This window comes from Olea europaea, chromosome 5 (assembly GCF_002742605.1).
Source record: "Olea europaea var. sylvestris chromosome 5, O_europaea_v1, whole genome shotgun sequence".
NCBI classification, from domain to species: Eukaryota; Viridiplantae; Streptophyta; class Magnoliopsida; order Lamiales; family Oleaceae; genus Olea; species Olea europaea.
Window position 1 is genome coordinate 7,418,695 of NC_036241.1, and position 23,546 is coordinate 7,442,240.

The 23,546-nt window shown below is 36.2% G+C and overlaps 1 protein-coding gene, 1 long non-coding RNA gene and 1 pseudogene across 3 annotated transcripts; 2 read left to right on the plus strand and 1 right to left on the minus strand.

The window, feature by feature from the left end:
- Positions 1-1,130: 1,130 nt before the first annotated feature.
- Positions 1,131-7,711, minus strand: LOC111394193 (annotated as a pseudogene).
- A 7,346-nt stretch (positions 7,712-15,057) lies between these two features.
- On the plus strand, positions 15,058-15,666 carry LOC111394194. Its single transcript, XM_023019958.1, has one exon. It carries the CDS (start codon positions 15,058-15,060, stop codon positions 15,664-15,666), a length of 609 nt encoding a protein of 202 aa, XP_022875726.1.
- Positions 15,667-16,637: 971 nt separating this feature from the next.
- On the plus strand, positions 16,638-19,699 carry LOC111394523. Of its 2 annotated transcripts, XR_002702629.1 has the most exons (3): positions 16,638-18,429; positions 18,506-18,703; positions 19,067-19,699. It is a non-coding gene; the product is annotated as an uncharacterized LOC111394523 (long non-coding RNA). The 2 variants fall into 2 exon arrangements; XR_002702630.1 differs by lacking the exon at positions 18,506-18,703.
- The last annotated feature ends 3,847 nt before the right edge of the window (positions 19,700-23,546 follow it).

Genomic DNA, 23,546 nt, shown 5'->3' on the forward strand with positions numbered 1-23,546 from the left:
TATAAACACATTAAGCCACTAGACGATTTAGATAAAAATCAAAATTTCAATAAATTTTGAGAAACATTGGTATAATATATTATTTAAAATATGTAAATCCTGTAAATTATTTGATTAAAAGTAATAGATTTTGTCTTAAATTGTAATCAACTTTTTTGGCCAAACCAAACGGGGCTAAATATGGGACTTTATAATTAGTCCAAAAAATTTAAAACATTATCCAACTTTAAGCAAATTTCATCCTATTATTCCATCTAGATATTGGCCAAATTATATATATTTCTATCGACCAACAAAGCATTTTGAGTCCCAAAATGAAAGTCTATGTACAGCCTACGGATTTTTGAGTAGGACAACTTCGAAATGACAAAATAAAAAAAAAGACGCGACGGTTCCCATCAAAGGAGTCATCCTTTAAGTTAGACTGGATTTGAAATCTACTAATCGATTCTGTCGATAACTTCAGCAGGCAAGTTGAGATCAATCAGGCCACCTGCACCACTTCCTTTTCTAGCTCGTTTCCATGTTGAACGTTCATTATCATCTGAAGTCCCAGAGGTCGATGGTTGACTGATTCTCCTGCAAACGCCCCCAGAATTAAGCTACACAGACGATTTATGCAAGATCGGTATAACAAATTCACCGCTCTCAAACATCTACAATTCACCATTCATCCTATAAACTAAAAAGTCCTCACCAGATAGGCACTAGGAAAAGCATGTGCTAGGTACGTTATATTTTCAGACAAGAATTTTCCAGATGCCAACAAATATTTAAATAAAAATTTGAAGAAGTTCAATTAATACATTAGATGAGATGGATAACTATAAGGGCACGGAATTTTTTTGAGCATTACTACAAATCCAGAAAGCACATTATGAGTAACGCTTTGCCAGATGGATTCTCAACTATTACATTGTCTAGCATTAGAAATCAAACAAACCAACCAAAACTTGTATATTAGGAGTGTAAAATTCAAGAAGTGGGGAAAAAGTGTGAGGTCTACGCGTATTCTGCCCTACTTCTGTTTGGTAAATCTTATTACCGAATTAAATTAACTGGCTAAAACTTGAATGCTAACATTTGATTGCAAATTAGCAAAGAATAATGCACCCTGAGCAAATAGAGAATCAGTATAATCTAGGAACTATGAATTTGGAAATCCAAATAATTGTCTTCAAAGAATTTCCCTCTGCTGATCTTGACGAGTAAAATGTTAACATGAATAAGTAAATTGTAAAGATAGTATCTCTGATTCTCCATAAAGATCGCTACCATAATGGTTCAAAGTTTCTCAAAATTTATCAAGAGGTAAAAGCATGTTTGGGAATTGTTTATAATTTGTTAAATTATAGATATGAGTGGTGTATATCTGGAAAGTACTTGTAAGTCACATGAAATATGTGGAAAAAAAGATGTTTGACCAAAAGTGTTTATATTTAAACATTTGCCAAACAAGGGCCTGGTTGCCCCGTAAAATTCATCAACAATTTAAATGGGAGATATTTTTAAATATTTAGAAAAACCCCTGCAACATTCAAAGTTCCAAAGCTTTTATTCTATAGTTTCCAATCCCTGGCAAACCACCATTCTCTCCAGGTTGTGAGTCCCATTTATTTATCTCATTCCCTACTAATTAGGTGAAGTAGATCAGGAATCTTGGTCTCTATTCGACAATCCTTGACCAACAATATGATGTATACTGTTCGCTTTGACCAAACTGCAGTAAAAAAGTCCGATATCCTAATAGCAGAAAGTGACTTCATTACCACAGAAGAGAAATGGACCAGAAAAGCACCATTTTCCTAGTACTTCATAAAGAGAAACTAAGAAAATCTTGAACTATTTTACCATTGGCCTGATCATCTGCCTTTTGACAATTATTGTTGCAGCCTGCTTGTGCTCCCTCCAATGGTCAGCTCTACTGCCTTTTCAATGCCTTCCGACAGGTATGGAACTATATTGTGACGACTAAATAGAAGAGAACCCAATAAATCATTCTCTATACGATCATACCTGCAAGATTAGAAATAGTATTAGCTTCATAATCTCCAATAAGATTAAGTATTCCTAACAAATGAAACAAACATTTTTTTGCCAAGGTCATCAATGATCACAGATAGATTGATGACCTGCATCCTTGTTTGCATAACTTCTTCCTTGGAATACGTATCAAAAGGCTCCTCAATAAATTTAGAAAGCTTTTCAATATTTGACTCAAGCTGCTGCTGCTGATCCTCAAATAAATTCTACTTTATTTCTCTTTCCTTTGTCGTCATTTCATTGTTAAACAAGTCATCACCAAACATGTAGAATGCAAATGGGTATGAATATGAAAGAATTCACCTCGATCTGAAGAGCCTATGAAGTCCATTTGTAACCCAGCTCAAATCTCTGAATTTTGAATCCCTTGCTTCTAAATTTAACACCTTCTCCCTTATGGTCTCTCTCAATCTAGATTCTTGCTGAAAAGAGTCTGTATGAGCTTTATAGCGATTATGATAATGCATGTATCTGTAAAGATATTTCTTTGCATGTTCAGCCTTTTTCTTGCCATCTTCTTTATAGCGACCACAGCTATGATTAGCAATGTTTGACCAAGTATGGTCTTTGCCAGTAGCTCCACCACACAGCTAACTACAGAAACATGATAAAAAGATTGTAAGAAGATAGAATCGATCACGAAAGAAGGAATGTGAGTTCATGACATGTACACACCAAATAAGGAACTTAGGAGCATGAAATTCCTACACTACTCCAGCAAAGAACATTCAGCTCAGAGCACAACATCAGCACATGAAAAAGTTTCATGATAAAGAGTATAATGTAACCAAGAGAAATATGCATGAAAAAAAATTTCTAGGATCATGCTGCAAAGTTGGAACTTTTCTGGTAAAAAAACAAAGGACAAAAGGAAATGTCACAACATTGTCATTTATTCCCTAAGCAAATGTCACAACATTGTCAGTTAACTCTTCTAGGAAGGTTACACCTTCCCTAGAAGATCATCATGCTGCAAAGTTGGAACTCTTCTGCTAAAAAGGGGACAAAAGCAAATGTAACAACATTGTCATTTAGCCCCTATCCATACTCTAGTCACCACCACAAAGGACAAAGGAAATGTCACAACAATGTCATTTAACTCTTCTAGGAAGGCAACACGTTCACTAGAAGATAATCATGCTGTAAAGTTGGAACTCTTTTGGTAAAAAAACAAAGGACAAAAGCAAATGTCACAACATTGTCGTTTAACCCCTATCCATACCCTAGTCACAACCACTGAAACTAAACATTGGGAAACAATTAAAGATTACCACCAAAGAAATGGCCAAGGGTAGACCACGATATACATGCCTTTTTTTTAGAGGCATAATTAGCATTAAGACATATTTATTTTGTTGCAATAGATTACCTTTCTGATAGGCTCCCATCCACCTCACTCACTCTAGGAGGAACAAGAAGGATTGAGAAGCAACTAGAAAAAGGGGGGATAACAACATTTTGTTACATGAAAAATGGGAGGGAAAAGTAGTTAGGCAATAGCTATAAATAAGAGGAGAGAGAGCCCTGGTAGGGCAGGCAAATATTCAGTGAAAGTGAGGTTTATGAGTTCATTTATTGTAACTGTTCTTATGCAATACAATCAATATTTTCAATAATCTCTATTATTTTCTTTGAGCAGAGTCCTATCGAAGGGCATTAGAGCCAGGTTCGATCTGATAGAAATCGGTGTAGAAGCAATGGAGAAGAAGCTGAAGGAATTGAAAACAGAACTTCAATGTTTACCTGAACTAGAAAGAGTAATGGAGCACTTAACCCAGAGTATGGCCAAGATGACGCAATCATTGAAGGCAATTCTGTAAGATGTGGTGTCATTGATTAATCCGAAGGCAGCTATTATTCTTCCAAAGGCAGTCATGAATAGAGTTATCGAGGAAGATAGATCTAGAAGTGATTTAGAGGTTCAGCTATCGCCTAACATTCACAAGGTACATGTAGGGGATCAATGGGCGCAACACCAAGGCAAACGGTGAAAAGAAACAGGGAAAACTGGACAGTATCCAGAGTTTGAATATGATCAAATTGGGAAAATTTCTGAGAAGTTTTTAGCATTGAAATCAAAGGAATTAGAGAAAGATTACAAGAGGAACTCTGAGATTCTAACACCATCTATGCAAAATTTCCCTAAGCATGAGGATGAGGCGAGGACTCACAATGAAAGATGGTGATAAGCAATTCAGGTTTATGATTGCAAAGCGTGATGCTGGAGGAGGCAGGGAGGGCTTGGTTGATGGGCTAATTCAAGGGAAGATGGTAAAAGAGCCGTTACTAAATTAGGTAGGGACTATGATAGAAAGGTGGCTCAACAAGTAGGCCGCAAAATTTTGCTTAATAAAGCCCCAAGAGTAATGGACCTAAATAAAGAGAAGGAAGATGGCCCAACAACTACTATTTACAACCCTAGAACCCATCACATTACTCTAGTTTCAACCCCCAGTTATGCTAATCTGCTACAATCAAGAAATGACACCAATTCAGCTCCGTCAATCCCAAAACCAAATTCCACTAATTTCACACAGTTGTCTGGTGCTAAATTACAAACGAAGGGGGGAAATAATTCAAGTCTCCATTGTAAAGTGGATGACACCATTAGGCATTGCTGTATAACAAGAGAGAATTACGAGACAGGAGACAAAAATTGGGAAATTGATGATATTCGATTTGGATGGATAGCTAGTGGCAAAGGTGCAAGGTGCACGAATTTTTAACACCACCAATGGTGTGGAGGTTCGTGATACATTGAGATTTTTAATTAATTTGGTGATTGAATTAATGATGCTAAGGACCATAAAAGGACAGAATGCACAAGCAGGACATGCTGTTGATCTATTGCGGGGCTACCCATCATTGTATTCTAATTGGCAGGTTCATTTTTTGGAAAACACGCAAGGGGATGCAACTGGTTATGGGATTTTCATGGACAATATACTAGATAAAATCCATCAGGTTATTTCAGTTACAAGGTATCTAATACAATCACTTTCCAAATCCCCAACAGCTATCCAGCAACTCTATGTAGCTGAGCTTCAATCGAAGATAAAATAGGCGTTAAGTCCCCATGGTTATGAAAATTATTCCAATGGCGATCACTTCAAGAAGAAGGCACCACATGACCTTGCAACTAGAAAAGAGGTCACGGAACTGGAAAGAGAACTGCAAGACTTTGCAACCGGAAAAGAGGTCACACAATTTAAAGGAGATGAAATTGGGGGTAAGGCCCAAGGAGAGGCTATAGGAATGGGTGACGTGGTGGAATTTGTTCTAAATTCTGTTTTAAGCTCGGTTGCGAAGAAAATTAAAATGAAAGGCAGGACAGACGAGCCAGAATTTGTGATTTTTGATGGTCCAACTGGTTATGGGCCTTGAAAAAGTGCAAAAATCTTCCCCTCCAGAAACGATGGAAGAGCAAGCAATTGGCACCACTGACACTTCCCTAACCCCCACCTTGAGGACAAGGTGGATTTGGAAACCGAGAGTAATTATAGGCTCCCATTGACCTCACTCATTTTAGAACGAACAAGAAGGATTGAGAAGCAACTAGAAGAAGGATTGAGTAGCAAATAGAAGAAGGGGGAATAACGGCATTCTGTTAGATGGCAAATGGGGGGGAAAAGTAGCTAGGCAATAGCTATAAATAAGAGAGGAGAGGCTTAGTAGGACAGGTAAATATTGGGTGAAAGTGAGGTTTATGAGTCCATTTACTGTAATTGTTCTTATGCAATACAATCGATATTTTCAATGATCTCTACTCTTATTTTCTTCCAGCAGAGTCCTATTACTTTCCTAATGTTTTGACACATTAGATCATGCAATTTTTAATCCATGAACAGCAACTGCCTCTAATTTTTTCATTGACGCAAACCATATGCTTCAAGCAATTAGGATTAGCTGATTGCCTTTCTTAATCTGACAATATAACAAAGAAAACTTGCAGGAATTTGGATTCCATTTCACCGTAAGTTCTGTGATTCTGTTGCAATTTAAACTAAAAGGCTGGTCACTATTTCGTCCAGAAGAAAGACTTATAGGTTTCACTAATGACTAGAATATGAAGCCCAAGATAGGTACTGAATTCAAAAGCTCGGGAATATGTCTACTGATCTAAGGGCATTATACTAAACTTGATTTTATACACGCATCACATCAATTGGATAGAGGATCCTTTCCCACAAGCAGGTAATGCCAATAAGCATTAAGTAGCACAAACAAGAAAGGTTCATAGGCTTAAGTAGCAGTAGCACAAACAAGAAAGGTTCATAAAAAGAAGTGCTCTTACTAAAATGCTTGTCCACGGATGTAACTAACCAAATTACAGCCACCATTCTTCTCCACAGGTTTGTGACACCTCGGACAAGGCTTTGTACGTACAGTGATCCAATTAACCATCTCTGATTCATCTCAACATTTCTTTGTCCACAGTTTCCACGTCAAGCATGAACAAGGGGAATGAGCTTCTGATAAGCAACTGAAACAAAACTGTGAACCACAGGAACCTTCTATCTCACAAAATTCATCATTTTCTACCCGTAAGGCATTCCCACAATGAGGTATACTTAGGCACCATTTAACCATTTTGTTATCTTCAATATATGATTCAAGAAGAAATCGATCAAATTTATCAGCTAAATTAGGGTGTCTTTTACTAACTAGTTTTCTGACAACAGCTTCGTTGCATATAGCAATGCATTTATGGGCCAAGCACCAAATCGCTTGCTCTGGCCCTCATTTATTTCGACTATGAAATGTTTTGTCCAACCTTAACATAATGACATATGCCAAAAAATAGAAATTAAACAGTTCCGCATTTTACACTTTAAAAAATAAAATTTCAAAACAAAAGGGTAAGTTCCTTCAAGTTTATGATGCATGTTAAAACCATATAGAGGAATAGCAAAGCCCTTCTATGTAATGGGTTATATTTTCCTTATAGCAGAATAGATGCCTAGAACAAAATCAAACTCAAAGGTGCTCACAGTTGTTGCAAAAGCAATGGCCACAGTCCATATTGCTCTCATCGCTAACAGGCACATCAACAATACATATATCACACATAACTGTACACAGCGATTCTGGTAAATCATGGTCAACAGCTCCAACTAGAGTTACACCTGCTTCAGCAAACATGCAAGTTTTCCCCTTTTCCACATAAACCGCAATTAACTTCTCAACATCCCAGCAGTAATGAATGAGAAGAGTTCTGGCATGGTGTTCTCTAATGGACATCAAGCCCTTTACTCTTAGAAAATCTTCCCTCTGCATGAATGAGGAAGATTTCTTCAGTACCTTGAACAGATACATATAGTTTCCAGAACAGCAAACACATGATGTAAATACTGAACATGGAAACAGAAACATGACTTCTTCTTTTTACCTGTGCATCCAAAAGAGAATCTTTCGTGATTACCTGCAAAGGTAAAACAATGGTCAGAAAATAAGTAGAAGAAACCTAAAGATAAAATAGTTGGCTAAAAGCATTTCGTTCAGGCTTAACAACGCAACCAGGCCAAAAAGATGAAGCTGCACACTCAGAACAAAAAAGAAAAATTATTTCACATAAATATGTAAGACTAGCCAACGTCTCTGCACACTCTTAACCCATCGAAAGATCAACTTTTCTCAAAACAATCCAAAATTCAGTACCTATAACCATTCAAAACCACACGATTGCCTTAAAAACATAGGTATAACAAGTCACCCTAAAATTCAAAATTTGAAACTTTAAGATGAAGATTGACATGTTATCACCAAAATATACACTAGGCTAGAGATAAAATAATTATGGTGAGGAAAATATTAGCAGTCTTCTTCACAAACTCGCTAGACCCGTCAAAAGAACCAAACTTCCTCAAAACAAAGCAAAATTCAGTACCTATAATCCTTCAAAACCCAGCAGAAGTCACCATAAAATCCAAAATTTCTTACTTTTAAGTTGAAGATTGACATGTTATCATAAAAGCTAAAAATAAAATTAAAAAAATACTCTTGAAAGAGAGGGGGGGGGGGGGGGAAATAATTAATGTGAGGTTAAGATTAACAGTCTTCTTCACAATCTCGCTTGACCCATCTAAAGAACAAAACATTCTTAAAAAAAGAAGAAGCCAAAATTCAGTACCTATAACCGTTCAAAACCACACATTTATAGAGGTAGCATCGTTCTTAGATTATCTTCAATACATTATGTGAGTTGTCATCTAGGTGGCATGTAAAAATAAAAATTCTTCACATCTACGTGGCATTAATATCTTCTGAATAAATGGCTAAATTCAAATGTTATCCCCAATGAGTTTGGTCTATAAATCTAATTTCGTCTCTAATATATATCTAATAGGAAAAGAAAATAATAATAACAAAAGAGAAAAAGATGAGAAGCGAGAGAAAAAAAAAAAAATATATATATATATATATATATATATAAATTTGCTCGCTCACTCTATCCAACAAGACCTCTACATCTAGACAAATCTTGTCAAAATGTCCTTTTTATTTTCTCTTGCCACGATAGTTAGGCAGAGTTTCACACTTTATAGCGTCTCTATTGCAATCTATAGATTGCCAAGGCATACATGAGGCTTGTGATAAATTATATGAGGAGACTCTTAAAATATTGACTACTAATAAAGACATATGTACGAAGATCAAAGATCTTGAGCTAGAGAAAGAAAAACTAATAGCTGACCTTCAAGAATCATTCTTAACATGAGTAGGTTGAATTTTGTGAGTGAATCCTTAGATACTCAGGTTAAGAATCATATAAGTGACCTTGAGAAATCCTCTAGGAGACTTAGTGAATTGAGCATTGTGAATGAGTCTTTACAAAATAAGGTTAAGACCCTTATGAGCGATCTTGAGGATTCCAATACCCCACTCCATGCATTCTCTAGTGGTTCATTGAAGTTTGATAGTATCTTAGGAATAGGCAAGCCTGCTGGTAATAAGAGAAGTCTAGGATATAAAGAGAATGATTACAATACTACTAGTACTTTCAAGACCATTTTTGTCCCTTCCACTGACAAGCCTAAGTTTGTCCATAACCTTGAACCCAAGAATAAGAGAATCATAGGATAGAGGCCTACTAGTTAGTGTAGGACCTACCAACCTAGGAATAAAAATCAGCAACCACATACCTTTGGTCCTCACTTTATCCCTACATGTTTCAATTATGGAGAGTTAGGACATATCAAGCCTATATGTCATAAATTCCTAAATAGAAATATAGATTAGAACCACAACAATAATAAAAAATAGGATTTTGATAACAGGATTGACTTCCTAACTAATCAGGTGAGTCAATTGATCGAGTTAATGACATAGTTAATTAGGATTAATTCTTCTACTAGGCAAGTTTGGGTGAAGAAGAGTAATATGAGAAATCTTAAAATAGATCAAGGTACTCTTAAAGGTAAGAGAGTCTGTATACCTAACTGATTGGGTACTTCTGGTGTATGTTTGACATTATTCATTGTGATTCACTCATTATTACATGTATCATATTTTTGTATTTAGATTAGTAATATTTTTATTACTCATCTTCAGATGTTTCTGATTCTGAATAATCATATTTAGATTCTGAAGTTAAGTAATACAATGATTCTGTATCACTTGAGTCTTCTACTAGATAGAAGTCTTGTTTTTGGAATGTAGTAAGAAGTTTAATCCTTTCTTCATTTTATTGTCTTGCTGAGCATTCATTTGCATAATGTCCAGATTCATTACAGAGTCAACATCTGCAATTCTTTTTCTTTTGTAGACAAAATTTCTTTTTATCCAGTGTTTTATTTTTGTATTCCCTTCCCCGGGATTTTTTAAAAAAAAATTTCTTTCTGAAAATTTTTTCTTTGTATGGTTTTTTATATCTTTTAAAAGTATATTTTTTTTTCTTTTTAAAATATTTTCTTTTCTTTTCTTTTTTCTTGGGTGGTATACATCCATATTGTCCTGAAATTCTGCTGAGATAATTTTCATAACAGAGTTTTGGATTTTTGTAAATTGCTTGTTTACTATCCCTTACTAAAATACTTTCTTTGCATTTATCTGCAAGAAGATTTCTAGTAAGTGTTACAACCAATCCTAAAGATCCATGAATCTTTAAATTGAGTTGGGGATCAATATGATCTTCTTGTTTACTTATAGCATTATTAAAAAGTTTCATTACCTCATGATTGAAAGGTTCAGGAAGTTTTCTAATAAACTTTTCTATTAATTCATTCCATTTGTTATTAGGACAAATGTAGAAATATTTTGAAAATCCACCTGCATAATATTCAAAATGACACATATCACATATATTTATTTTTTCTAAGTGATTAAGTGCATCAGCAATTTCAATTGTTGTTTTTTTACTTTTAAAAACTTCATAAGTTTGTCCAGTAAATTGTTTATATAATTGTTCAACAATTCTTTTAATAAATTGTGGTATACTATATTGAGAATTAGCGCAAATAGTATTTTTAACATTATCATCAAATTTTTCTAAAAATGATCTAGCATTACCTCTGGTACTTGCTAGGACATAATTCCATGAATTAGCTTCATGTCTAATAATTTCTTTATTGACAATCATGGCTATCATTAAATGACTATTCCATGCATCAATAATCTTTTATGATAGACTTACAGAAAGTCTTGGATAAACTGTAAAAATTATTTTTCCACATGCTAGATTCCCTTCAAGAGATCCTAAGCATCCTTCATTAGGATTTTGGATTCTTTCATCAATCAAACACATGGATATTGGTTGATGGATTCTTTCTGATAGAGTATAGATTCTTACTATTGTCAAGGTCAATATTTTCTTTAGCTTTATTTATGTCTTGTTTAGTAAGTAAGGATATTCCTATCTTACCATAAGTATGTTGTACATGTATGGCAAACTCCTTCTGAGATACATCATAGTATATATGTTTATTTCTTTTCATAAACTTTTCTAAGAAACCTATTTGAGAAAAGATTTCTTTTGGTTCGATTGCAAGTTTGGTTTTGCAAATCTGAGCAAGTTTTTTATTTGAAATCATAATTTCTTTTGAGAAATTACCTTGTGATTCAATTTGCTCACATATCTCATCAATTTGTCCAATTTGTTCATTAGTATGGTTTTCTTCTTCCATATCTAATGATGACATTCAATATAATGTAGAATAAAAGTTCTAACACTATATTTGTATTTATGTAAAGCATTGATCTCATTCAATTTTGCTTTAACAATTTTATTTCTTGTCTTATTTGTTTGTAACAAATATATAAACTTCATATTCTGAAGAAAATATAAGTATTTGAGTATTGCAGCTATGACAATCTATCATGCTGCAAGATATCCTATGTCTTTTAACCTTTCAGTTAAAACTTGTCTTTTGTCTTTAAATTCTTGAATTACATTATTCAAGTATTGAATTGTCTTGTAATAATTTAAATTATTAACAATTTAAATTATCTCTTATACTCTTACTTCTAGAGATATCTTCATTAATTAAACAAATTAATTGTCTTAAAATTTTTACCTCTATGAATTTGTTTCATAATAAAGGCTCTGATACCATTTAGAGGAGGGTTTTGACGGAAGTTTATGTACTGTATGTATTATAAAGAAAAGTCTTGACCTCCTAAATAAGAGATTAACTCTTTCAACTCATTCCCAATTGATTCCAAGTGAAAAAGAGAGCAAAAGAGCCCAAGAGAAGTAGAAAACAAGAAGCTGGAATCAAATGTTTTAGGCAGCTGAGTTAGTTCACTGTTCTGAGATTTTTGTTCATTATTTATAACCTCTGACCTTACTTGAGATTATGTTGGACTTTATTGGTGAATTTATAGTGGCAAAAGAGGGGTAATTGATTACAAAAACTTGAAGGAAATCAACATGGATAGAGATTTGATAGTTACTGAATTTTAGTGAGTTAACTTTGATTTTAAATAATCCCTTGGGTACAACTTATATTTATTAATATGAATATTTTTGCATATAAGTTAGAAGTATATAAATGATCTTTAATAGATTAGAATCTGAATTGTGGTATGTTAATCCAAGTGAAACTCAAAATAGCCATGATGAAATTCTAATTCTGTGTTGAGTAAAAGGACCTGATTTTCAGGTTGTAGATCCCCAAACTTGTGGTTACTTAATAATATATTTACCTGTACATATATGTTATATAGGTGAGGTAAAAGTTTGGGAAGGAATGACTGTGATTAAGGGTGCAAAAGATGGATGAAACTAGACAGGGCAGCAACCAAAACTTAACAACATATTCTGTCCAAATTAATAAATTGCATAGTTTCAACCTTTACATTTTCATTAATCATCTCTAAGATTTGGAAAATTAATTTTCATAAGTGTTTGGTCGTTAGAAACAATTAGATTCATAATTGGACTTAGAAAACAATGGAATTTTTTAGATTGTTTTAGAGTACAATTGGTAACTTGAAGTGATAACGCTGACTAAACTATTTTGTTATTAATGTTCATATTAAGGGGTTGTGTGTGTGTTAGGGTTATTGAATTGACGATCGTGTTTAATATTAGATGGTAACACAGGTTTTCTTCCGACATTAGGTGAAAAGGGGACTTGACCTACACCTGTAGAAAGATCACACTCAAAGGAAAAAGTTAAGTAAAAATCCATTTACAACTTTGATGTGAGGACATAATATTCGTGTAATATTCTCTATGGAGTATTATTGCGATATTTATATAAAGTTGATAAGGAGATCATAGCATACCATATAATGGTTACAATGATTGAGCATGTGGCTCCCAAATATATTGATTGAACATGCCAATCACGAGCATTTGCATGTGCATGCACGACATATGTCCATCGTTAAAAATCTAGCATGCACGACATGATTGAAAAAAATGAATTTACATTATAAAATGCTCAAACGACCACTATTAGGTCACCGAAGCATGTGAGATATGCTTATATGATATGTTTTGACATTGAAGGCAAGACTTTTAAGGTGATTGCAGGGTAGATAGGAGATGTGCCTTTGGTGATCATCGAGAGAGTGGATCATTTGACTGTGCTTTTATGATATTATGATTATTGACACTGGATACTTCTTGGGTGATCATAGGGACATTTATGGGATGTATTTCTAGTGGTCACAAGAAAATGGTCCACTCGACTGTGTGATATGTAATTCTTGCTTAATAATGACGTTATCTCTTGACGTAGCAAGAAACAGACATGTACTTTTTGTCCACAATGGAAGCAGAATTCATAACATGTGATTCAGTGGAACAGGAAGCTGTTTGGTTAAGGAGATTCTTACAATATCTAAGAGTCCTTAGTCGTGATGTGGGATATATATTAATTTACTATGATTGTTAGGCAGCTATTGTATATACAAAGGATAACAACTATCACAGCGAACCAAACACATTGATTTAAAGTATACTTTGGTAAGAGAAATCATAGAAAAGTAAGAAGTGAGTTTGCAGTATATTTCTACGCACCAAATGGTAGCTGATCCATTTACAAAATCTTACCTAGAGATATTTTTATGATTAATGTTAAAACTCTGGGATTACATAAAATTTGAATTATGTATTATGTAAACTTTTTCATATAAGTGCATTAATGAACAATGTTTTGAGTTCATACATTAAGAGTAATATTTTCTTGTGATTTTTAGATTACCATTTAATATGCACACATAAAGTATGTCAAATAGGTTGAGATTTGTTTACTCACATGAGTGATTGCCTCAGACACTTTGAGGTGTACTAAGATAAGACAAAGTGATCATATTGTAAACATGATCTAGTCGCCTTGAAGAGATATCAGAAGAGATTACAACAAGCAATCGATATGAATTTTTGCTATCGATAAGACCTATTTATAGCCAAATCATTTCTCGATTGGGATTTCCTAGAGGAATAATATAAAAAGAACTCGTATTAGATATTGAGGAATATCTGAACTATGATATTTACAATGTATTTTATTTGTAAGATTAGACATACGCCCTAAGAAAGAGAAAAAATATCTTAACACATTTGCTTTAACGACTAATGAGAAACAAAAGAATTGATCCCCACTTCTTCATTCTCTGAGTTTGAGGCACATTTGACCTCATTTATATACCTTTATAACTTTTGGCTGTTTCTCATAATTTTATTTCGATGTTTGCTACTTTAGCATGTTACCAATAATTATGGTTGACTTAGTTTGATGGAACATGTCTAGGAAAGTAATTGACTTGAAATTATGGGATTCAAGTAGAAAAGGAAGACAATTTTATTTAGCACCTCAACTTGTATTCACTGGCCGAACAATTATGTTAATAGTTTGAGTTTACAATACAAGTGTGAATACAATAAAGATTAGAAAGTTGAGTATGTTTTTTGATCAATTGAGGGGTGGAAATACTCGAAATGGTGTTACAAAATATGTCTGAGGTATTGCGAGAAATACATTCCCTCTTCTAGAGCTGGTATACATTCCTAACAGGTGTATAGGGTTTTGTACCCTTAAATTAACTCGCTGGTAGCATGATCTATTTACCAATATGAACTTGGAGATGCTAAAATAATTTTAATTGATATTATATTAGAATTAGATTAAATCCATCATATGCGAGTGAGATATGTTGAAAGAAGACGGGTAGCCCATGTGTGCTAACCCAACCTGACCCAAATAGCATGAGAGTATTACTGGAGGGAAAAGTTGAGGAATTGAGAAAATTGAATTTGAAACGCAACTTTCCACAACCCATAACTCCCATATATATAAAACGAACGCATATAAATTCGTATGGCAATGTAGAGAGAAAAATACAAGAGTGTGGTGGCTTGATTTTGGTAGTATATCATCTCTAAATTGGTTATTAAATTGTGGCTATCCAATTCCTTCCTTTGAAATTGAATTTCTGACCAAGGGGTGAACACAAGAAAGTGTAGAAGACAAGCAAAACAAAGGCAAGTGATTTAACCTCTTTTTGTGAATTTCAGCATATGGAGATTTTAGTGTATTTTCGAGGCGACTAAGAAAGGGGTGTTAGATGATACGTGTCAAACTTCTAGGTGTTCCCTACGATGCTGCCTACAAGAAAATTTTGGCCGACATGTTCTCTTTTGCTCTTGACAATCGCCCACCCCCATCAATCTTATTAATCTCGAGAGAGAGAGATTTTGCTCCTCCACTTCATGTACTAGGTCAACGTGGATATACTATTATCCTTGTTATTCCATTGAGTGTGGGAGTCTCGTCGACTCTGAGTAATGCAAGTCGATTTCTATGGGATTGGTCTAATGTGGCTCGTGGGCATGGGTTTGTGCCACAGGCTAGTGCAATTGTTGCTCGATTTCCAGTGATATCAGATTCTACATTTGAATGTAATGATAATTTAGTATCAGAATCTATGACTTCAACATCACAAACTTTTACATGTACCCTGGACAAAGTTTCAGTAGGTGCACTTGCTTTTAGTGACCAGAATGACTTGACCCAGGTACAACAGAGGGATCTAAATGTTTTGCGCGGACAACTCGTAAAGTTACTTGAATTGTCAGAGGGATGTTTACCTCTAATCCGGCTTCCTGTAGTATACCACAAAATGTACGGGAGGTCTCTTTGTGTTTTCGAATATGGGACATCGAAACTTTCATGACTTCTAAAAAAGATGGATGATTCGATGACAGTCCAGGGAAAACATAGAGACAAAGTCGTCTTCCTTTGTAATTCAAGATCTCGACCATGCGTAGATTTCATCGGTATCTAGGAACTTTTATGGTCTTTCTTAGTTTGAACAATATTGTAGGGGAGCTATCGATCCTTTTTGAGCTATTGACTCAGTATTATCCTTTAGTTTATATGCATGCGTAGATTTCGTTGGTATCTAGGAATTTTATGGTCTTTCTTATTTTGAACAAAATTGTAGGGGAGCTCACGATCCTTTTTGGGCTATTGACTCAGTATTATCCTTTAGTTTATATTCCTTTGATCTGGAATGTCTAGTGAATCATCGATGTTGAACAAGTTTTTCACATGATATCTTTGTTGATTGTTGATTGTTGTTTTTATGGCTCACTTAATTTTGTATTCGGATATTTAGTTTTCCATGTTTAATGTTGTAGAACATGTCAAAATTTTCTCTTCTCATGTAATCATCTACATTTTCTGCCTGTTGTGGTCATAACTACATGGTTTAAGTAGGATTACATTTTCTACCTGTAGTAGTCATATAAATGTATTTTGTTATTTGCAAAGTAATTAGATGATTTAAACTTTATTTAGTTTTTCAACGGTACAGGTGGTCTTCATATATTCTTTTAGTTTTCTAATTTTCATGAATGCGCCTTCATTTGTAACATGGTTTAGTGATGTGGGTGACATCAATTGTTGAATTAAGCAAGATTTTTGGGGGCAATTCAATTAACGATGCTTTTGGAATATGTAGTCATCTTAGATTAAAGGTTTTTGTAGACTCCCGTGGACAAGAAATTCACAATGTACATCATCTACATGAAGTTGTATGATTGATTGTGAAACACAGCCATATTATAAATTAGATCTCATTCATGAACGTGTCGCGCATATAATATTTTGGCCAAACACATTTTCAATTTAAAGGCATGTTGACTTGATAATTATATGTTGAATTTGTTGATTGAAAAAATAGAGTATCCCGAAAGTATTAATTAATAATGAAAGGGCTTTCTAAATATCACTTAATGGTATCAATTGTATTGAACTGACAAGACCTGACTGCAAAGAGGTTTTGTGGTAGTTTTGTCCAAGCTTGGCACCTTGACTCTCTTAGTTTGTCCTACTTTGACACTATTTCCTTCCTCACATAAAAGGCTGCACATGGTCAAAGCAGTGAATCTCCTTTGAGGAAAAAAGTAACTGCTCACAACCAAGGGATTGATAAGTGTCTGTTTCGATGATAAAAAGATATTATCGACTCATGCTTCAAGTTCTGTATCAAATACAATTCAGGATGAGTCTGACCACTACCGATCTTCTGACAGGGCTCGAGTGTTTGAGGTTGCAACCTAGAGAAGAACAGAAGTTCTTATGCCTGAAAATCTTGAAAACATGTGGACAATTGGAAGAAACTACAAAAAGAAACTCCAGAAGAATACTGCCAGAGGACCTTAGGTTGCACAAGAAAAAATTTTAGAAAGCAGTACCATGCTTAGAAAGGATTTAGTGACAGAAGTACCAATGCAAAAGCCTGAAACTTCAAGAAGAATGGAAGATAAAGTACTTATTCAATTACCTCTAAAGCCTCAACCAGATACGGGGTTTACTGATATGGATCTTAATAAGCAAGTTTATTCCAAGAGGTCTATTGCTGATGAACTTGAGCATGCTACTTCTGTTTTTCCTCGTGAAAATAGAAATCAGTTTAAAAGGTCAAATAGCACTTCTGATTTGAAAGTTCAATTGAACATGGAAGACATGTTTGGTAGCAAAGGTGAAACTCCTATCATTTCAGAATTTTATAATCCAAATATTAGCAGGCACAATATAATGTTAAGGTGCCTCAGATATGTTGGTCCCCACTGAGGGACTGCATGATCCGAAGCTAAGGTGCCGGGTAGGACAACTCATTTTCCTTATCTTTTCAGGTTCTTGAAGCGTGTGTTGACTGTGTGTACAGGTTGAAAATGCTTATGTAATTCTAGAAGTTGAATTGCAATTATGACCCATGCTTTGTACAATCATTCCTCTATTTCAATTTGAAAATCTCACTTCTTTTCTTCTATGTAGAATTCGTTAAACCATTGAGAGTAGTTCTAAAAATTTATCTCCAGTTTTCTAAAATTTACATGCACGATCTATTATGTGGAAGAAAATTTAACAATAACCATCTTCACATGTTAGATGGATTGGTTGCCTGGATTTTCATGTTCTGCTATTTTTAATTTTTAGATGGCGGTAAATAATTATTATTTTTTTAGTCATCTGATGACACCATCGTTGACATAGATTCATATTGTTGCAGGTTATTCGGGTATACTTTGAGAAACACGGGTCAAAATCTTTTGCAGTTTAATCAATTGCTGTGACTGATGCTGACAATAAGTGTTTTGTGAAAATGTCTAGATGTTACTTCGATTTTGAATCACTGAATATTGCTCTGCTTAAAATATTTTGCCTGCATATTGATCTACTTTATTCCAGCCTCAGTGCAAGAACAAGTTTAGTTTCATAATAAGATCAGGATTGCTCGTCTTAGACTACTCGAATGATAGTTCTAATTTGGGACTTTGTCTTCAAGTATCAGAATTTTGAGAGATTGCATCGGCATCTTAAGGACATCCCAAATTATACGTTACATTTACCTCCCTAAAGGATATTCTCATCAAGCTCTGAGGATACTTTTGTTCATCAGCGTTGTATTCAGCTTGACAAGTATCTACAAGTATGCTCTCTAGTACTCTCTGCATATTGCTAGACTTTCCATTTAATAGCCATTTTAATTAAATTGTCTTTCCCAGGATATGTTATCAATTGCCAATGTTGCTGAGCAACATGAAGTAAGGGATTTTTTGAGTCCCTCCTCCAAGGTGTTTATTCGTTCTGTTGAAAACCATTCTACACTTTTAGCTTCTTTCGAGTGCAAAATAATTTGTGTTTTTCACCATTCAAGAGTTACTCATTCAAGAAATCGGCTTCCGTGATGAGAACTCTGGCAAGTGAGTGACTTTTCTTATTGGAAGCAATCTTCTGTTAACATTGTAGCCAGTAGTCAGGACATTGATCTTCAAGTACCTAATATGCCCCTTGATCGTGATTTGCGATCTAATGCTAATCAGTTTTATTAGTTGTGTTCAAGATAGAATGGAAGTTGTCGAGTGTCTTGAAGTTCTATGTAGTTGTTAGTATACTGTTAGTCTGAATTAGACTAACTTCTTTAAGTGATCAGAGTATTGGGCCTTGGAAGTTATGGTTGCAGCTTGCAGCACATTATCTTGGACTTAAGAGGAAGAAATTTTATATGCATAAATATTTTGTTTGTACCTATAACTCATAGTTGGTTTTATCTTTCGACCAAACAGTTAATGTGGATGATGCTATGGAGGCTTAATGCGGACGGTTGTTGGTTCACCCTCCACTTCTTATGAACTGGCTTTTTCAGTTACAACCAGGAACTTGTCTTGGAACTCTGATGATATTAACAAACTGGGTTTGGGGCAAAGTACCTCAGAGTCAATTAACAGTTCTTCTTATAACGAGGAAGGTGACAAGGATATAAACTATGTGGCAGAGAAAGTATATTATTCAGCACAAGCCAGTGGGTGGCATTCTGACAATGAATTGGACAGAAAGGGGCTTCCACCAAGGGTTTTTAAATACAATGAAGATGTGCAAAACTTGGATTTTGATTCAATAGGTGGTTTGAGAGTGCAATCTGAATAACATAGTGTTAGCAGATTTCCGGAGGCAAGATTAGCATCAACATCAGTTCATAAAGAGGGTCAAATAGTGGTGCCTCCAGAGATATTGTACATTTGGTAGATTACTTTGTAATCACCGGTTTTCATTTCATTTTTTTTTCATTCTTCTTTTTCTATTCTGATTATTGACCGAAGTTATTCTAGAGTAATTATCACAATCCCATTTCCTTCATCTATCTACTCTACACAAACACTTTCTCACTCTTTAAGTATTTAGTGTATTATTTCATTGTAGAGATATTTTAGCTGCATCTTTTATAACATGTTGCTGCTTGGATTTTTGTACTGTCCTTAATTTTCATTCCTATTACCTATATTAACATATGTCGAACCTGATGATACTTCAAAAGTCGCTTATATATGTCCTCTATGACCTCTAACTCTCCCTTGCTGAGCTCAAACCTCGTACTTGAATCTGCAAAATAAGTGGCAACAGTTAGCAAACAATTAAGAAACCACTTAGAAACTTTAATCTCAAGCTTGGACACTCATGAGCTTCGTAGTACTGGGTCAGTACTGTGCAAGCCATGACCTTGTCCCCCTCAACCGCCTGCCACTTTCCCCGAACCTAGAACCACGACTCTTTCCATCCCTTGATGGAAGAAGGCAGCCCCACCACGAAGGGTGCGAGATAATACCATCCCCTCGACTCGTCTTTACCCAACACACGAGGCTGAAAAAGGGTCTGAAAGACGTCCAGAGGCATATCCTCTCCTAACAACACTTCCTTCCACAAAAAATATGACCCCACTAGTTAGCTCCACCCATTTGGCAGAGCCTGGGTCGGTGGCAACATAAAGTTCCTAAGCACAGGCCTAAAGAAGGGGTGCAAAAAAAGATGCATACCTGCCTTGAACAGGTATTCACTTACAGCCACACATCCAGGCCTCGGAAAACATGCCCTTTCGTGGGCCTCAGGGACTAACATCTCCACGTGTGAAGGACCGCAGCTTTACTTAGCCCCTTGACACTATCGCAGCCGCAGTTTGCCCAACTTCGGCCGCACATTGTAAATATTACTTCAAGTTTGAGTTGTAATTTTCGTTTCATTGTAATAGTTATTTTAATTGTAAAATAGCTCTGATATTGGTAAAAGATTAGTATGATTCCTCGTCTTTTAAACGTCTACTCCCGTCACTTGGGTTTTTGTTCAGAATGCTATTATAGGGGATATTAGTCATTCAAAAATCTTTCAAGCTCACTGGTGTCCGCCCCCTGCACCAGCATTTGTAATTTTCTGCTTTCATCAATTGTAATGTTCAGTTTTCATCAATCAATGTCCAATTTACTTTCAATGTATTCAAATTCTCAATTGTAAGCTTTCTACAAAATTGCAATCAAATCTTCTTTCGTCCCGACGTGACCGAGAAAAGGCGTAAGGTAGTCTAACGGAGCAGACTACTGCCGCACGGTGTCCCTTTCTGTGCCAAGAAGAAAGGCACCCCGTGAAAGTTGGTATCAGAGCTGCGGCTCATGACCCTCGATAAGAAAGCTATGGATCCAATTACATCACACACCACTGAAGTGGTAGAGCCTCAAAAGAAGGGTACTACGAAACAGCGCGTGGATGCGCTTGATGAGACAACTACTAGGTTGTGCTATGCTGTGGAAGGTCTCGAGGAAAAAGTCGAGATGGCCGAATCTGAGATTCGTGGATTACACATCCAATTGGATGAAAGCCAAAGAGCTTGCGCAGCAATGACGGAAGCTGCTGCAATCATTCCTGATCTGCAGGATGAAATGGAAGCGTTGAGAGCTCAATTGCGAGTACTCCAACATGCGGTGGGCAATGGGCAAGCTCCCGCACACGAGTATGCTCCTAGACTCAGAATTCCTGAACCGTGTACCTACGGAGGGGCACGTGATGCAAAAGAAGTCGAAAACTTCTTGTTTGATATGGAACAGTACTTTCTAGCAGCTTCAATCGAAGATGAAGCTAGAAAGGTAACCACAGCTACCATGTATCTGGGTGGAGATGCAAAACTATGGTGGCGAACCAAATATGCGGACATTCAGGCTCACAGGATTCGAATTGATTCTTGGGATCTCCTCAAGGAAGCGATCAGATCACAGTTTTTCCCGAAAAATGTCGAGTATCAAGCTCGACGGGCTCTTCGAGACCTAAAACACACGAGCTCTATCAGGGAGTATGTGAAATCCTTCTCAGGGCATATGCTGAATATTCGAGATATGTCAGAAAAGGACAAGCTCTTCACCTTTGTGGAAGGGTTAAAACCGTGGACACGCACGGAACTTCAAAGACAGAAGATTACTGATTTAAGCACGGCCATGGGAGCCGCTGAATGCTTGAGCGACTACGAGACAGAATCTAGAAAAGATTGACCTTCGGGGAGTAATCAAGCAATTGGAGGTGGTAACAGATCTTACAGACCCAGCTCAAACCCAAATGGGGGAGAGCGCTACTCTCAAAATAGAGAAGGAGCCTATCAAAGCACCCGTGGCTTTCAGGGAAATTATCATAACAGCCGTCAGGGAAATTTTAACGGCAGTAATAGTAACAACTGGAACAAAGGGAAAGCAACGGAGGGCCGAACTGATGCCACTCTAAAATTGAAGTGCTTTTTATGTGAAGGACCTCATCGGGTGTCGGAGTGTCCTCAGAAGCGGATGGTGAATGCATATTGTCAGTTAGCAAGTGGCGGGCCAAGTTCAAAACAAGAGGTCCCGCAAGCTAATTGTCATAATGAGACTGACTCTGAAGAGGATGAGGAAGTAGTTGGGGCATTTTCACATCGGTGCAACACACTATCGCATCGGGTTGCTGAAAAGGATGATGTCCCATTGAAAGAGGCAAAGATGGAAGAAGCGAAGGCTCATATTTGTAGGGCCAAAGGCTTAATGTTCATTGATGTAAAAATCAATGGGAAGCCAATCAGGGCTATGGTGGATACTGGTGCTACCCACAACTACCTTGCATGTACCGAAGTAGAGCGGCTCGGACTAGTTCTAGAAAAGGGTACTGGAAAAGTCAAAGCAATCAACTCCGCTGCTCGACCAATAGCTGGAGTGGCGAAATCGGTGTTGATCAAAGCAGGTCCTTTCGAGGGAAGGACAAACTTATCTGCAGTTCAGATGGATGATTTGAAGCTTATTCTGGGATTGGAATTTCTTCGGGATACTAAGACAGCAGTGTTGCCATATTTCGATTCGTTAATGATGATGGGTAATAAGCCGTGTGTCATCCCTACCCAGGTTGGGAGGATGGGCGAGAAGAGTATCTCAGCCATGCAATTTAGTAAAGGTTTCAAGAGAAATGAACCCTCCTTTTTGTGTACTCTTCGATTAGAGGAGGTTGAAGAGGCGAATGGTCCTATTCCAAAACCCGTTAAAAGGCTTATTCGAGAATTTGAGGACATCATGCCGGAAGAATTACCAAAGAAATTACCACCAAGAAGGACGATTGATCATGAGATCGAACTTATTCCAGGCGCTAAAGCTCCCGCCAGGGCACCATACCGAATGTCTCAGCCTGAGCTTGAAGAGCTTAGGAAGCAGTTGGGGGAAATGTTGGAGAGTGGAATCATTGTGCCTGCAAAGTCGCCATACGGAGCTCCTGTATTGTTTCAGAAAAAGACTGATGGTTCTCTTAGAATGTGCTGTGACTATCGAGCCCTGAACAAGATTACTGTAAAGAATAGCTATCCTATCCCCCTGGTTGCAGATTGCTTCGATCGACTGAGTCGGGCGAAGTATTACACAAAAATTGATCTTAGGTCCGGATACTGGCAAGTTCGGATTAAGGAGGGAGACGAAGCAAGGACTACGGTGGTAACCAGATATGGAGCCTTTGAATTTAAGGTGATGCCTTTTGGTTTGACAAATGCTCCAGCAACATTTTGTACTATGATGAATCAGGTACTTCACGGGTTCTTAGATGATTTTGTCGTGGTGTACTTGGACGACATAGTAATCTACAGCGAGACATTGGAGGAACATGTCCAGCATGTGAGGCAAGTTTTTAATCGGCTACGAGAGAATGAACTTTATGCTAAGCCGTCTAAATGCTCATTTGCTCAGACATCTATCAGTTTCTGGGTCACATCATTGAACAAGGTAAAAT